Source organism: Zingiber officinale, chromosome 4B, assembly GCF_018446385.1.
Source record: "Zingiber officinale cultivar Zhangliang chromosome 4B, Zo_v1.1, whole genome shotgun sequence".
In the NCBI taxonomy this organism is placed as follows: domain Eukaryota; kingdom Viridiplantae; phylum Streptophyta; class Magnoliopsida; order Zingiberales; family Zingiberaceae; genus Zingiber; species Zingiber officinale.
Window position 1 is genome coordinate 95,838,120 of NC_055993.1, and position 16,091 is coordinate 95,854,210.

A 16,091-nucleotide genomic window follows, 5' to 3' on the forward strand; every position below is an offset into this window, starting at 1 on the left:
GCTTTGGTGGTTTCTCATCTCGGAAGATCGTTGCCCACACAACGTCCGAGGTTAGAAGAGGAATACGGTAGAAGATCAAGAGGTCTTTCTAAAAGGTATAACTAGTAATTTTTTCTTTCCGCATCATACTAGTTATTTTTGGAAATAATACCAAATACAAGAGGCATACGATTCTAGTATTTGAAATATGTTTTCGATGTTGTGTTCTTTTGTTTTTTTTCTTGTGATTTGATTGTTCTTTTCGGTTCACCTAAAGTTATTTTAGGAAATTAAATATTAGCTTTCCATAAAAGGTTTTGTCTAGTCGGTGGTGGTTGCTCCCATATCCAAGAAGGCCATGTGCCTCGCCACGTCAGTACTGGGAACCAATTATGGAAATTAATATTTAATGGAATTAATAACTTAAGGTGATTTGGGTCGAACGTGTTAAGTTCAGGAAACCCAAGTCAAAACCTAAAAGAGCGAATAGATTAAGTTTTGGATCAAGCGTGTTAAGTTCCGCAGGCGATCCAAATTTAATTTAAAAGAACACATGGTAGCTAGGAAAAGGTTCAGACCTTTGTACAAAATTTTTGTACAGTGGAACCTCTAGGTTTTCCGAGTAGCAACCAACAATTGGTATCAGAGCTAGGGTTTTGCCTCTGTGTATTTGGTATTAGGTTAATTATGCACATGTCATACATAATTTAGGCAGGTTAATAGTAGGATGTGCTAACTTTGTGGATGTAGGATCCAACTATTATGGCTTTTAGTTATTATGTGTGTGATTGGACCCTTGGACATGTCAAGGGCATTTATATGTGTTTGCATGATTGTATTATAAAATACAGCAGGAGCTGTATTTAGTTTTATTAGGATTTTATTTTTGATCTAGATACATGTACATTTCTTTTATGGAATATAGGATCAAAAATGTAAAATTCTATTTTTATCGCGGATCGAATCTTGCAAAGCGTGGAACCTTCTAAGGATCAGAGGCACAGCGGAACTTGGAGCAAGATGGATGCGACAGCTAGACCCGGTGGCGGTGGCCAAATATGGCAGCAGCTTGGGATGACAACACACGGAGGACAACTAGAGATAAAAGCCATAATAGTTGAAAATTAGTTTTTCTATTTATTGCTTTTATATTGTGCTGTGTGTGCATGTTGGTTTACATATTTAGTAGGCTAGCATAGTTAAAATTCCTCATTTATAAATAACTAAGTGGGAGAGGGATTTTTAAGTAAATCCCATGGTCTCCATTACTGGTTTGTAAGTGATGCAAACAAGCTTGCGCGTTGGCTCTGAGTGCCTTCCTCCATAACGGATGAGCTTGTTTGTGGATCACTAGAACAGACTTCCATTTTTGGATGACTATAGGAAGTTAATTAAGAGCGTGTGATCTTCCCCAACGGAAGGGGCATAATCTTATTAATGGACTTAGTGTCAAGTAATGGTATACACTTAGACACATCTAATAGTATCCTCCCCATCGGAGTCACTGCTATTATTTGTGTGACTAAATGATACCAACTATTAATTTTATTTGTCAAAAAGTTAGGTTGACAAGATAATAAAATTAATGGGTTAAAACCCTCCTTTTACAAATGTTGAATTTGTATACGTCCACACTAACGTGGCATGCAAAATTCACGGTGTTTGAGGTGTTGGTGAATTTAAATAATATTGTTTGAGGAATCAATGTTATTTTAAATTCAAAAAGTTTTGACCAAATATTTGATCAAAGACAGATCAACTATTAATTTTATTCGTCATAAAGTAAAGTTGACGAGATAATAAAATTAATGAATAAAATCTCCTCTTCGATTTTGTATACACAAAATTCATGGAGATTTTAAGAAGTTGATCTTGACCAAATATTTTTGTGATTCTTAGGATTGAAAATGTTTGTCAATCCCTAGTAGTCATACTATAGAAAAGACTTAGTAGTCCCAATTGTAATGATTGGAAATAGGACTTGGACATTAAGGTAGACTGTCTTCTTAGAACTAAGAACAATATAGGTGTATTTAATTCATTAGTTGAAACATGTTTAGTGGTGTTATCTACCAGAACCTGGAGTGTAGATACAGATGCCATTAATCATGTCCGCAATTCATTGCAGGGTTCCAGGAAACCCGGCAACTAAATGAAAATTAAAACACCATCACATGGGCACTACTGTAAAAATGGTAGCTGTTGCAGTGGGAGATATTTATCTTTTGATAAGAATAAAACATGGATTTTTGAGTAATTGTATTTACGCACCAAGTTTAGAAAGAACTAGTTTTCAGTTTCTAAACTATTCAAAGAACTTGATATTCTGCCTCTTTTAATAACAAAGTTGTTATTAAGAAAAAGAGGGAAGTTATCTGTTCTGGTACGTTGGTTGGCAATTTATAAATCCAATAACTCTCACGATGCAACAAATGGAAATTAGTAACACATCTTCTAACTTTAAGAGAAAGTAACCTTCGGAAATGAACCAATTATATCTTTGGCATCTAAGGCTAGGTTATATTAACTTGAGTATGATTCATTGGTAGCTGATGAACTTTTAGGTTCATTAGTAGTGGAAATCTTTCCAACCTGTGAGTCTTACTTGGAAGGAAAAATAACCAAGAAGCTTTCAAGTCTAAGGGGTATGTTGAAATTGGTTCATTCTGATTTGTGTGATCCTATCCAGACAAGAGATAGTATTGAATATTTCGTCTATTTTATAGACAACTATTCAAGATACAAATAAATTTACTTAATGTACCGCAAGACTAAGTACTTTGATTAGTTCAAAGAGTACTAGGCTGATGTGGAGAAACGACAAAGTAAAAAGACACTATGGTGAGATCATAGTGGCAAGTACCTCTTGGGAGAATTTAGGAGTCACTTATCAGAAGTAGGGATTCAATCCAAACTAACTGCACCTGGTACACCTCTACAGAATGGCGTAGTAGAAAGAAGGTATAGGACTCTTATGGAAATAAGTAGATTGATGATGAGTTATTTTACCAAATTCATTTTAAGGATATACTCTGGAAACGGAAGTGAACATAGTACCTTCCAAAGTCAGAGCTCTCTACTCATATAGAATTGCTGAATAGGCGTAAGCCTATTTTGAAGCATATTTGGATTTGGGTAGTCCAGCACATATGCTGAAGAGAGACAATGATAAGTTGGACAGGAATTCACTTGTTTGCGGGTTATCCTAGAGAAATGAAAGTAGGTTTATAGTCTTAAAAATTAGAAGGTCATTGTTAGCATCAATGACCAATTTTTAGAAAAGGACTATATAATGAACCACGTGCTCATAAGTAAATTTGTTCTTAAGGAAATAATAAAGGACATGTCTAACCTAGTACCAACTGTACAAGATGAGATACCACAAGAAAACTGCAACACGTATCACAAATAATACACAATTGCAGAAAGTGCCTTGTCGTAGTGGGAGGGTTGTTAGGCAACCTAAATAGGTTCATGTTTTGGGAGAGTTTTTGGACTCGATCCCTGGATGACATGAACCTGATCTCTGGTCATATGATGAAGCACTCCAAGATAAAGATGCAACATCTTGGCAAAGAGTAATGAATAACAGAATTAGAATATATGTATTCTAATAAAATCTGGAAGCTTGTAGAATCACCAAATGGTGTAAAAGCCGTTGGGTGTAAAAAGGTCTATAATAGGAAAAGAGGGATAGACAGGAAGGTAGTAACTTTCAAAGCAAGGCTTGATGAAAAAGGAAACTTTTTCACTGGTAGCCATGCTTAAGTCTATCCAGATTCTTTTATCTATTTGGCAAGTGGATGTCAAGACAGCATTCCTTAATGGAAGTCTTGAAGAAAGCATCCATATAAAGCAACCAGAAGGGTTCATTGCAAAGGGCTAAGAGCATCTTGTGTGCAAGCTCAATCAGTCTATGGACTGAGGCAAAACTTCAAGGTCTTGGAACATCCGGTTTATCAAAGTAATCCAGATCTATGGATTTAGTAACCGGATAAGTCTTGTGTATACAAAAGGTGTGATGGAAGCGTGGTGGTATTTCTTGTACTATACGTAGATAACATTTTTGGTGGTTGGAAACAATATCAAAATGTTGTCAGAAGTAAGAGTATGGTTGTCCAAACAATTCGATATAAAGGACTTGGGAGAATGTATATATTCTTGAGATCAAAGTAATAAGTGATCGCAAGAAAAGAATATTTTACTTATCCCAAGCTTCATATATCAGAAAAATTCTTGCTCGTTTTAAGCATGCAAAACTCCAAGAAAGGTTTCTTACCTTTTCAGGATGGAGTAACTTTATCTAAAGATATGTCTCTGTAGACATCAAAGGAGATAAAGGAAATAAAGGCAGTTCTTTATGCTTCGGCTGTTGGAAGTCTAATGTATGCTATGCACGAGATCAGAAATCTGGTTTGCCAAGGGCATAGTTAGCAGATATCAAAGTAACCCTGGACAAGGATAGTGGATTGCAGTAAAGCATATATTGAAGTACCTTAGAGGCACTAGAGATTATATGCTAGCTTACAAGGCAATTAATTTAGTCCTTGTGGGTTGCATGGATTTTGATTTCCAATCGGATAGGGACAATAATAAGTCAACCTCGGGGTTTTGTGTTTACTTTAGGAGGTAAAGTCATAACTATGGAAGAGTGATAAGCATAGGTGATTTTCTGGACTCCACCATAGAAGCTTAGTACATGGCAAGCCTCTGAGGTAGCCATAAAAGCTGAAAGACTCAATAACCTCATGATAGACTTAGATATGATTTCTGGTTTGTCCAAAGATTATTACAATTTATTGTAATAATGTTGGTGCAGTAGCAAACTCGAAAAAACCATAAGTCTATAAGACAAGTAAACACAATAGAGCGCAAGTACCACCCAATACGAGAAATCGTATAAACGAGGAGAAGTTGTTGCCGCCTAGATTGCATCAGGTGATGACCTATGGATCCTTTTACTGAGGTCCTTAAGGCAAGAGCTTTTGATGGGCATGTTGAAGGGTTAGGAATCAGATGTATGGCAGCAGATATAGCAGTTTAGTCTTTTAGTATAAGTGGGAGATTATTAGGATGTATAATAAAAGCCTAGCTTTTGGTATAAACATTTATCTAGAAATAAGAATCACATTGGTCAAATGTCTACATTTATGATAAATGTAGTTGTTCAATTAATTTATATTATAGATAACATGGTGTGCGGTGTCACACACAGAAGATCATGTTATCGGTTCCTTATAAATTATAAACAGTAGCTCACGACCAAGATGGTAAGGAACAAACCATTGGAAGGTCGTAGTGTAATTAGGTATTAGTTTATCTTAACTATATAATTACACTAGTACACTTAGAGTGTATTGAGTAGGACCATTTGAGGTCGTTCCTTTTATACTGACTTTATGAAGGAACAAAGACCTCAGTTATTATGGAAGTGTGTGCTCTTAATCCTAATATAATAACAAGCACATATATTTGATATTTATTTCTTTAATTTATCAATGGGTGAGATTTAGTTCGATGAATCAATAAGCCCGATAAGTTGGGAAATGATATCACTTATAGTGTGTGTTGTTGATTATAGAAGGAAGCGTGTCCTCTTGATCTAGGTTGAGAATGCCCCCAAGAGGAGCTCATAAGGATTGTCATGTTAAACCCTGTAGGTGGACTTAGTCCGACATGACGATGAAGTTGAGTGGTACTACTCTTGGAGCTAGATATTAATTAAGTGAGTTGTCAGTAACTTACTTAATTAGTGGACATTTGTTATCTTAAACACAGGGAGACTAACACACTCATATTAAGAAGGAGCCCAAAATGTAATTTGGGATTGGTGCGATAGTTCAATAATAGTTCTTTAGTGGAATGAATTATTATTGATGAAATTAAGTTGTGTGTTCGGGGCGAACACGGGATGCTTAATTTCATCGGGAGACCAAAACCAATTCCTCCTCTCGGTCCCTATCGTAGCCTCTAGTATATAGAGATTTATACCCACCGCATACCCACCTTCTTACCCATCCAATGGGGCCGGCCAAGCTAGCTTGGAACCCAAGTTAGGGCCGGCCAAGACCAAATGGATGAGCCATGTAGGTGGCCGGCCAAAGCATGGGTCCCAAGCTTAGGTGGCCGGCCACTAGAATATTAAAAAGGATTTTTATTAAAATTGTTTCTTATGTGGATATCATGATTTTAAAAGAGAGTTTAAAAATTAAAAATTTCCTTTTATAGCTTTCTACAAAAGATTAAGAGAAGAGATTAATCTCTTTCCTTATTTGTAGTTTAAAAGGATGGTTTTAATTTTTGGTAAAAACTTTCCTTATTTGTAAATCATCTACATGTTTAAAAGAGAGTTTAAAATTTGAAATCTTTCCTTATTTGTTGATTAAAGGAGGATTTTAAATTTTAAGAAAACTTTCCTTTTTAACCATGTTCATGATTTAAAAGAGAGTTTAAAATTAAATATTCTCTTTTATAAGTTTCTACAAAAGATTAAGAAAAGATTTGATATCTTTCCTTATTTGTAGATTAAAAGAGATTTTAATATTTAGAGATAACTTTTTTTTATCCACATGTTTAAAAGAAAGATTTTAATTTATTAAATTTCCTTTTTATAAACCAATCATAAAGGGATAAAAATTATTGGAGAAATTTTTTAAAAAATTTCTGGAGACAAATTAGGAAGTTTTAATTAATTAAAACTCTCCTTGTTTGTAGCTTTTATATGGCCGGCCAAATAAAATTGAGAAAGAATTTTATTTTTAATTAAATAAATTTTCCTTTTCAATGGCAAAAGAATTAAGGAAGTTTTTATTAAAATTTCCTTATTTGTCAAGATCAAGGATTATAAAAGAGGGGGTAGAGGAGGCTTCAAGGCTAATGACTCTATTCTATTTTTCTCCCTCTTTTCCTTGGTGGTGTGGTCGGCCCTTTCTTCTTCTCTTCTTCTTCTCTTTGTGGCCGAACCTCTTCATGCTCATGGAGTTTTAATTGGTGGCCGGATCTAGCTTGAGGAAGAAGGAGAGAAAGCTTACATCCCTTGGAGCTTGGTTGGTGGAAAAGATCTTCATCTTTTGGAAGCTTTGTGCTTGGCCGAAATTTGAAGAAAGGAAAAGAAGGTGCTTTGGTGGTTTCTCATCTCGGAAGATCGTTGCCCACACAACGTCCGAGGTTAGAAGAGGAATACGGTAGAAGATCAAGAGGTCTTTCTAAAAGGTATAACTAGTAATTTTTCTTTCCGCATCATACTAGTTATTTTTGGAAATAATACCAAATACAAGAGGCATGCGATTCTAGTATTTCGAATATGTTTTTCGATGTTGTGTTCTTTTGTTTTTTTTTTTTGTGATTTGATTGTTCTTTTCGGTTAACCTAAAGTTATTTTAGGAAATTAAATATTAGCTTTCCATAAAAGGTTTTGTCTAGTCGGTGGTGGTTGCTCCCATATCCAAGAAGGCCATGTGCCTCGCCACGTCAGTACTGGGAACCAATTATGGAAATTAATATTTAATGGAATTAATAACTTAAGGTGATTTGGGTCGAACGTGTTAAGTTCCGCAGGAGACCCAAGTCAAAACCTAAAAGAACGAATAGATTAAGTTTTGGATCAAACGTGTTAAGTTCCGCAGGCGATCTAAAATTTAATTTAAAAGAACACATGGTAGCTAGGAAAAGGTTCAGACTTTTGTACAAAATTTTTGTACAGTGGAACCTATAGGTTTTCCGAGTAGCAACCAACAGATGGTAAGGTGGAAACCTTCAAAGCAAGGCTTGTTGCGAAGGGGTATACTCAGAAAGAGGGAATCGATTATGAGGAAACCTTTTCACCGGTGGCCACGCTTAAGTCTATCCGGATACACTTATCCATTGCCGCTCATATGGATTATGAGGTTTGGCAAATGGATATCAAGACAGCTTTCCTTAACGGAAGTCTTGAAGAAAACATCCATATGAAGCAACCAGAGGGGTTCATTGAAAAAGACAAAGAGCATCTAGTGTGTAAGCTAAATCGGTCAATTTATGGACTGAAGCAAGCTTCAAGATCTTGGAACATCCGATTTAATGAACTAATCCAGTCTTATGGATTTATTCAATGTCCGGATAAATCTTGTGTATACAAGAAGTGTGATGGAAATGTAGTGATATTTCTTATACTATATGCAGATGACATTTTTGATAGTTGGAAACAATATCAAAGTGTTGTCAGAAGTAAGGGTATGGTTGTCCAAGCAATTCGATATGAAGGACTTAGGAGAATGTGCACATATTCTTGGGATCAAAGTAATAAGGGATCGCAAGAAAAGGATGTTGTGTTTGTCCCAAGCTCCATAGATCGATACAATCCTTGCTCATTTTAGCATGCAAGACTCCAAGAAAGGTTTTCTATTTTTTAGGCATGGAGTAGCTTTATCTAAAGAGATGTCTCCGAAGACATCAAAGGAGATAGAGAACATGAAGGCAATTCCTTATGCTTTGGTTGTCGGAAGCCTAATGTATGATATGTTATGCACGAGACCAGATATCTATTTTTCCATGGGCATGGTTAGCAGATATTAAATAAACCCAGGACAAGGACATTGGACTGCCGTAAAACATATATTAAAGTACCTTAGAGGGACTAGAGGTTATATGCTAGTTTACAAGGCAGGTGATTTGCTCCCTATGGGATATACGAATTTTGACTTCCAATCAGATAGGGACAATAGTAAGTCGACCTCAGGATTTTGTGTTTACTTTAAGGAGGTGAAGTCATAACAATGGAGGAGTGTTAAGCATAGATGTTTTCTGAACTCCACCATGGAAGCTGAGTAGATGACAACCTCTGAGGTAGCCATAGAAGCTATATGACTCAGAAATTTCATGATGGACTTAGATGTGATCCCTAGTTTGCCCAAAATTATTACAGTGTATTGTGATAATAAGTGGTGCAGTAGCAAACTCGAAGGAACCACAAGCTCATAAAGCAAGTGCCACTTAATACGAGACATCGTATAACGAGGAGAAGTTGTTGCCGCCTAGATTGCATCAGATGATAACCTGGGAAATCCTTTCACTAAGGCCCTTAAGGCAAGAGCTTTTGATAGGTATGATGAAGGGTTGGGAATCAGATGTATGGCAGGGTTTATGGCAGCATAATCTTTTAGTATAAGTGAGAGATTGTTAGAGTGTATACTAAAAATCTAGTTTTTTGTAAACATTTTATTTTGAAATAAAGAATCACATTGGTCAAATGTCTACATTTATATGCTAAGTGTAGTTGTTCAATTAATTTATATTGTAGATAACATGGTTTGTGGTGTCACACACAGAAGATCATGTTATCAATTCCTTATAAATTATAAACAGTAGTTTACGACTAAGATGGAAAGGAACAAACCATTGGAATAGTCGTAGTGTAATTTAATATTAGTTTATCTTAACTATAAAATTACACTAGTGCATTCTGAATGTATTAAGTTGAACCATTTAAGGTCAGTTCTTTTTATACTGACTGAATAAAAGAACAAGACATTTGTTATTATGGAAGTGTGTGCTCTTAATCCTGATATAATAACAAACACATATCTCTAGTATTTATTTCTTTGACTTATCAATGGGTGAGATTTAGTTCGATAAATCAATAGGCCCGATAAGTTGGGAAATGATATTATTTATAATATGTGTTGTTGATTATAGAAGGAAACTGTGTCCTAGTAATCTAGGTTGATGATGTCCCCAAGAAGAGCTCATAAGGATTGTCATGTAAACCCTGCAGGTGGACTTAGTCCGACATGACAATGAAGTTGAGTGGTATTACTCTTGGAGCTAGATATTAATTAAGTGAGTTGTCAGTAACTCATTTAATTAATGGGCATTCTATATCTTAAACACAGGGAGACTAACATACTCATAATAAGAAGGAGCCCAAAATGTAATTTGGGATTAGTGCAGTAGTTCAATAATAATTCTTTAGTGGTATGAATTATTATTGATGAAATTAAGTTGGATGTTCGGGGCGAACACGAGAAGCTTAATTTCATCGGGAGACCAAAACCAATTCCTCCTCTCGGTCCCTATCGTAGCCTCTTATATATAGAGAATTATATTCACCAAATATCCACTTCTTACCCACCCTTAGGTGGCCGACCAAGCAAACTTGGATCCCAAGCTTGGGTCGGCCAAGCCAAAGGCTTGAGCCAAGTAGGGTGGCCGCCCATAGCTTGGAGCCCAAGCTTGGTGTGGCCGGTCATATTAAAATAAAAGGATTTTATTTTTAAAAAAATATTTTCTTATGTGGATACCATGGCTTTAAAAGAGAGTTTAAAATTTAAATATTTCCTTTTATAGCTTTCTACAAACGATTAAGAGAAATTTTTGATATCTTTCCTTATTTGTAGTTAAAAGGAAGATTTTAAATTTTGATAAAACTTCTCTTTTTTGTAACCATCTTATTGATTTAAAAGAGAGTTTTAAAATTAAAATTTTCCTATTATAGTTTCTACAAAAGATTAAGAAAAGATTTGATATCTTTCTTTATTTGTAGATCGAGAGGAAGATTTTAATTTTAAAGATAACTTTCCTTTTTGGAAATCATCCACATGTTTTAATAGAGAGATTTTAATTTATAAAATTTCCTTTTATAACCAGCCATGAAGGGAAAATTAATAGAGAAATTTTTATTTTAAAAATTTCCGGAAACAAATAAGGAAGTTTTAATTTGTGTTTAAAACTTGCCTTATTTGGAGCAATTGAAGGGGCCGGCCATTAGAGGTTTAATAAGGAGATTTTAATTAAATTTTCCTTCTTAAACAATGGCAAGAAATATAAGGAAGTTTTTATTTATAAAACTTTCCTTATTTGCTAAGACCAAGGAATATAAAAGAGAGGATAGAGGTGCCTCATCTCACAACATATCTTCTATTGTTTCTCCTCTCTTCCTTGGTGTGTGGCCGACCCTATTCTCTTCTCCTCTTCTCTTCTTCTTTAGTGGTCGGTGCATCCCTCTCTTGGAGTTCTTGTGGTGGCCGGTTATTGCTAGGAGAAGAAGGAGAGAAAGGAGGCTTTGCTCTTGCATCCATTGGAGCTTGAAGTTGGTGGCTGAAACTTGCAAGAAGGAAGTTGTCTTGGTGGTTCTCATCTCGGTAGATCGTTGCCCACACAACGTCCGAGATAGGAAGAGAAATACGATAGAAGATCAAGAGGTTGTTGCTTACAAAGAAAGGTATAACTAGTAATTTTATTCTGCATCATACTAGTTTTCTTTGTATGGATTTTGAAATACCAAGCACAAGAGGCATATGATTCTAGGTTTCGAATTTGTGATTCGAGTTTGTATTTTTTTTATTTTTCGAATTTGTGATTCGATTGTTCCTTTTGGTTAAACCTAGGTTTACTATAAGGAAATTAAATATTAAATTTCTTTAAAAGACTTTGTCTAGGCGGTGGTGGATGATCCCATACTCAAGAAGGCCTAGTACCTCGCCATGCAGTCCTGGAAGCTAATTTTAGAAATGAATATTTAATTGAATTTGTAACATGGGTGGATTTGGATCAATAATGTTAAGCATCGTTTGCGATCCAAATCTAAACCACTAAGAACAGATAAGTTAAATTTGGAATCAATAATGTTAAGTTCCGTTTGCGATTCCTAATTTAATTTTTAAGAATACAATAGGTTGTCAGTAAAGGTTCATGACTTGTATAAAATTTTTGTATAGAAGAACTGGTATGATATTCTGTATAGTAATCAACAAACATTTACTCTGATCGATTGCTTTAAAATGACATGAAAATCACGAGTAATATTTATCCACCTCTAATGCTTTCGATCTTACCAGACTAGCCGACGGCTAATGGAATTCACCCTCCAACGATTCCATATGATTGGTCCTACGACCGTCTCTAAAGAGCTAAATCGAAAATTTATTGACCAATAAGATTTTAATGCGTAGGTCTTATGACTCCTGTACCAAGTTGAAACACAGATTTTAGAGGACTCCGCCGCGTGAATGTTGAAAAAGACCAATTTTGATGGAAGGGAAATTGTGATGGCACGTATATTATCAATGTTGCAAAGAGCAAGAAAATATTGGCAGTCCTCTCAAAATGGTATGGTAGTTGAGTCATGAGATGGTGTTATATAAAATTTGGAGGTCTAAATTTCGAGTTCGGATCCCTAAATTTTTCTATCCCCGTATTTCTTTGTCGATCGGACAGGTCATATTATATCTTAAAGATATCTTACATATCACGAGGATACTATACACATTTTAAGGATGTCATGATGTCTTATAATGTAATCTAGTCCGTCCGATCAATAGGGAACACCGGAACAGATAAATTTAGAGACAGAAAATCTGAACTACTAAACTTCACGCCTCCGAACATATTTTCTTTTATACTTTGGATACTTATATTAATGATTAATAATTATTTATGATTTATTTTGTTTAGTATTGATCTAAAAATAAATTGACAAGATACTAAAAACGAATGAATATCTTCTGCCACTTAAGAAAACATTGACAAGGCATGGTGTGCACGTGCGTGAGAATTGATTTAATTTGTAGGAAAAAAGGAAAATTTTCCCATGGTTTGGTAATGTCATATGCTTAACGACTGTTAACACACTTTGACTAAAAAGAAACATGTCTTATTTGCTGGGGAGATGCTGGGGAAAAATGATGTTTTTTTTATGATTAGCATCCTCCATTATTATTTTTGTCTTCATTACTATGCATTGGACTCACAGCCTGCGCAGCCTGATCGGAGCACCATGCTGAGGCTTGAGGGTGAGAATTGTGTGCGGCGCATGAGTGTACGACGGCGACAGCTCAAACGAGAAGCGTTGAAGGATCAAGCACAGCACCAACTTGGCTTCCACCAGAGCAAAGTTCTGGCCGATGCAGATCCGGTGGCCGGCGCCGAAGGGGAAGAACGCGTTCTTCGCCGACGCCTTGGACACGCCCTGAGCGAACCTCTCCGGCTTGAACTCGTCCGCGTCTTTGCCCCAGAAGTCCGGGTCGTGGTGCATCTGGATGAAGGACAAGAAGAGCAGTGCGCCGGGAGGGTAGACTACGTTCCCAATTTTGATGGTCTTCAAGACCTGCCGCTGGATGCCGATCGCCGGCGGGTACAGCCTCAGAACCTCGTACAGAACCATCGTCATCTGCCGATGTCACATTCAATCGAATTTAGACATTTTGAGGAAAAAAAATTAAGTGGTTCGCGAATAAGGTCTAAGAAAATTAATGTTGCTTACGGTCTTCAACTGGCTCAATCCATCAAAAGTCGGCTTCTCTTTTCCGAAAACTTGCAGAACCTCTTGCCGTGTTCGTTCTTGCCAATCTTGATGCATGCTCAGCGCCACCATCGTCCATGTCAGCAACAGCGACGTCGTCTCTTGGCCTGCGAAGTAGAACAGCTTGCATTCTTCCACCACCTCTTCGGTGGTCATACCGGCCTTCCCGTGCTCCCGGAGGTGTTGCAGATTGGACTCCATCAACAAGCCAAGAAGGTCATCGTTGTTTCCTTTGCTCGATTTCATACTCTCCTCTCTCTTCTTGATTATGCCCAGTAAAATTTGTCGCACCTCTTTGTCGATCGATTCCAATCTATTGTTGTTTCGGGTGGGCAGAAACCTTCACGGAAGGTATCAATTACATATGAATTTTATGCAGAGACCGAATTCTTACTCCATACATGTTGTTCCAGTTATAAGTGCTCACCTGTAACCTGGTATATGTGCATATGGCAGAGTAGTGGCGACGAGCAGAGCTTGCTCATCCTGAAGCCGGAAAACTTTCCTTCCTTCCTCGAAATTACTACCAAAAGCAGTGCGAGAAATGACATCTCCGGTGAAGCTCTGAAGCTCAACGCAAACATCTACCTCTTTCCCTGTCGCCGCCATCTTCTCCCACTGGTCGACCAGGTCCTCGCTGCAAGCAGCGAAGGCCGGCAACATGCCCTGCATAATTAAGGAAAAACAAAGTCACCGTCAGATTTCAACAAACAGGAAGATAAGGCGATTCAATTCTCAGACCTTTAGCTTCTCCATGTGGAAAGCGGGGTTCAAAATCTTGCGGTGTTGGGCCCATTTGTCGCCTTCATAACCCAGCAAGCCTCGAATGAAGTACCTCACCAGGTAGGTGGCTCTCGCCTTCCCGATCTCGCCGGTCTTGTTGGCCAAAACCTCCCTCGCTTGATCAGGATCCACGATCAGCGCTCTGGGAAGCGGTCCCATCCAGTGGAACGTCACTTTGTTGTCATTCCCTGCATCAAATCCGACATCAAAGTTTTCAACTTTAAGAGAACTGAAACAGGGGAGGGCAAAGTCGTCGGCGCTCCGCTCACCGTAGGTCTCGATGACGCGCTGGAACAGGGGCATGACGCGGGGAAAGATAGCGTGGGAGAAGGCGGGCATGGGCTTGGCGCGTGCCTCCTCGGCCAGCCGCGCCATGTCCTTGAGGTCGCCGCTGAGGGGCCGGTAGGTGGAGCCCTTGAGCCCCTGCGCCCGGAACGACTGCTCCATCCGCCGCGGCCGCCACAGCGCCCAGTCCAGCATCCTCACCGCCCATGCCACCACCAGCAGCAACACAGCCAGGCCACCGGACACTGCCAGCCACGCCATGTCGGCAAATGAAACAGTCGAATCGAAGACGGCACTGCCTTCCTCACACTTAACCGGTGGATTCATTTATATAATGGCAGGCAGATCTAGATATGGGAGAGGTAGATTGGTCGGAGACTTTGACTTATGGGCGACGGCTCCTCCCCGGCGTCTCTGGATGCTAACTATTACAACAACGCAGACTGAAAGCGCCATAACTTCTCAACCGAACAAGTATCTCCGGCATTTTTTTTTAAGTAAGTCTTTGACTTATTAATACTGCAATGGTTGATCGGTTCCATATAAATTTTCAATCGAAATTACATGAAGGTTAATCCTTATGGTAAAAAAGATGAATACGTTTGCTCTCAGTACTCTTGTCAATTTGTTCTAAGATCAACACGGAGGAGATAAATCACGGACGGCTACTAATCTTTGGAATAGTACTAATATATAAGAGAGATATTTACCTCGATTTTACCGAGATTCGAATATCAAACCTCATTACGATAATACCTCATGCGTTTAGCCATTAGATACATCCGAGAGACACATGAACACTAATCCTGTATCTACAGTGTGTCCGACATTTGCGTTGCAATTTGTAGTCTTCAGGTTTTGAAATATTTAGGGTATAATTTTAAGTCCAAAATTATGATTATTCTAATGAAATTATTTAAAATTCTGAGTCGTTGAACAAAATACTTCAAACACCAAAAGCAATGTAGGCCCTACCAATAAATTTTTAATGAACATGCCTATTTCATTTATGTATAAAAAGATTATTTAATTATATTATTAGTCAATTACAATTATTGATGAGAATTAATTGTGCAGTACAAGATATCGAATTTTTAGAGTATAGGATGGCAGATATAATACGCCAATATGTATGTTTTATTCAAAATCAAAAATTAAAATAATACTTTTTTTAAAAAAAATAGAAATAAAAAGTAAAGATATAAATTATTCCATAAATTTTTTAAAATAACTATGTTAATTACATATTTAACCCTAAGTTGTAGATCCTTTTCTTATTGAGAACTAGTATTTCACTCGTCACCGACTATATCTCGTATACAATATGATAAAAAAAAAATTGGATAATATGAATCTTTTTGGCTATACAATTAAAACGTAAAAACCAATTAATTTGACTATGACTAATACATTTAATATGTGGAAAAAAAATTATTACAAATTATGAAATACTTCCTTAAATACAAGATATATGGTCGAACTTTCTTGGTTATCATCTACCTCGCATATTAAAATTTTGAAGCCCGTAACTGAAAATAGATTTCTTTCAAAAAAAAAAAGTCTTATATGAGATACTGATTGTCTTTGACTTTTGTTAATCGTCATTGCATATGAAACAATCAACAAACTTGAAAGGAAGTCTTGGATCAAAAGAGGTCAATGATATGTTTGGAATAAGAACTTAATGACCTGCACTACTAGTAAAAAATTTTCCTTCCAAAACTTGATTTCAAGTCTCGTGATGATCAATTTAGTTTCATTGCATAAT

The 16,091-nt window shown here is 36.9% G+C and overlaps 1 protein-coding gene across 1 annotated transcript; it reads right to left on the reverse strand.

Moving 5' to 3' along the window:
• Nucleotides 1–12,519: 12,519 nt before the first annotated feature.
• On the reverse strand, nt 12,520–14,642 carry LOC121975603 (cytochrome P450 CYP72A219-like). The gene is made up of 5 exons (XM_042527346.1): nt 14,308–14,642; nt 13,997–14,226; nt 13,683–13,921; nt 13,217–13,595; nt 12,520–13,123 (listed from the first exon to the last, which is right to left on the reverse strand). Exons 1-5 carry the CDS (start codon nt 14,582–14,584, stop codon nt 12,701–12,703), a joined length of 1,548 nt encoding a protein of 515 aa, XP_042383280.1. The 5' UTR covers nt 14,585–14,642; the 3' UTR covers nt 12,520–12,700.
• Nucleotides 14,643–16,091: the final 1,449 nt, after the last annotated feature.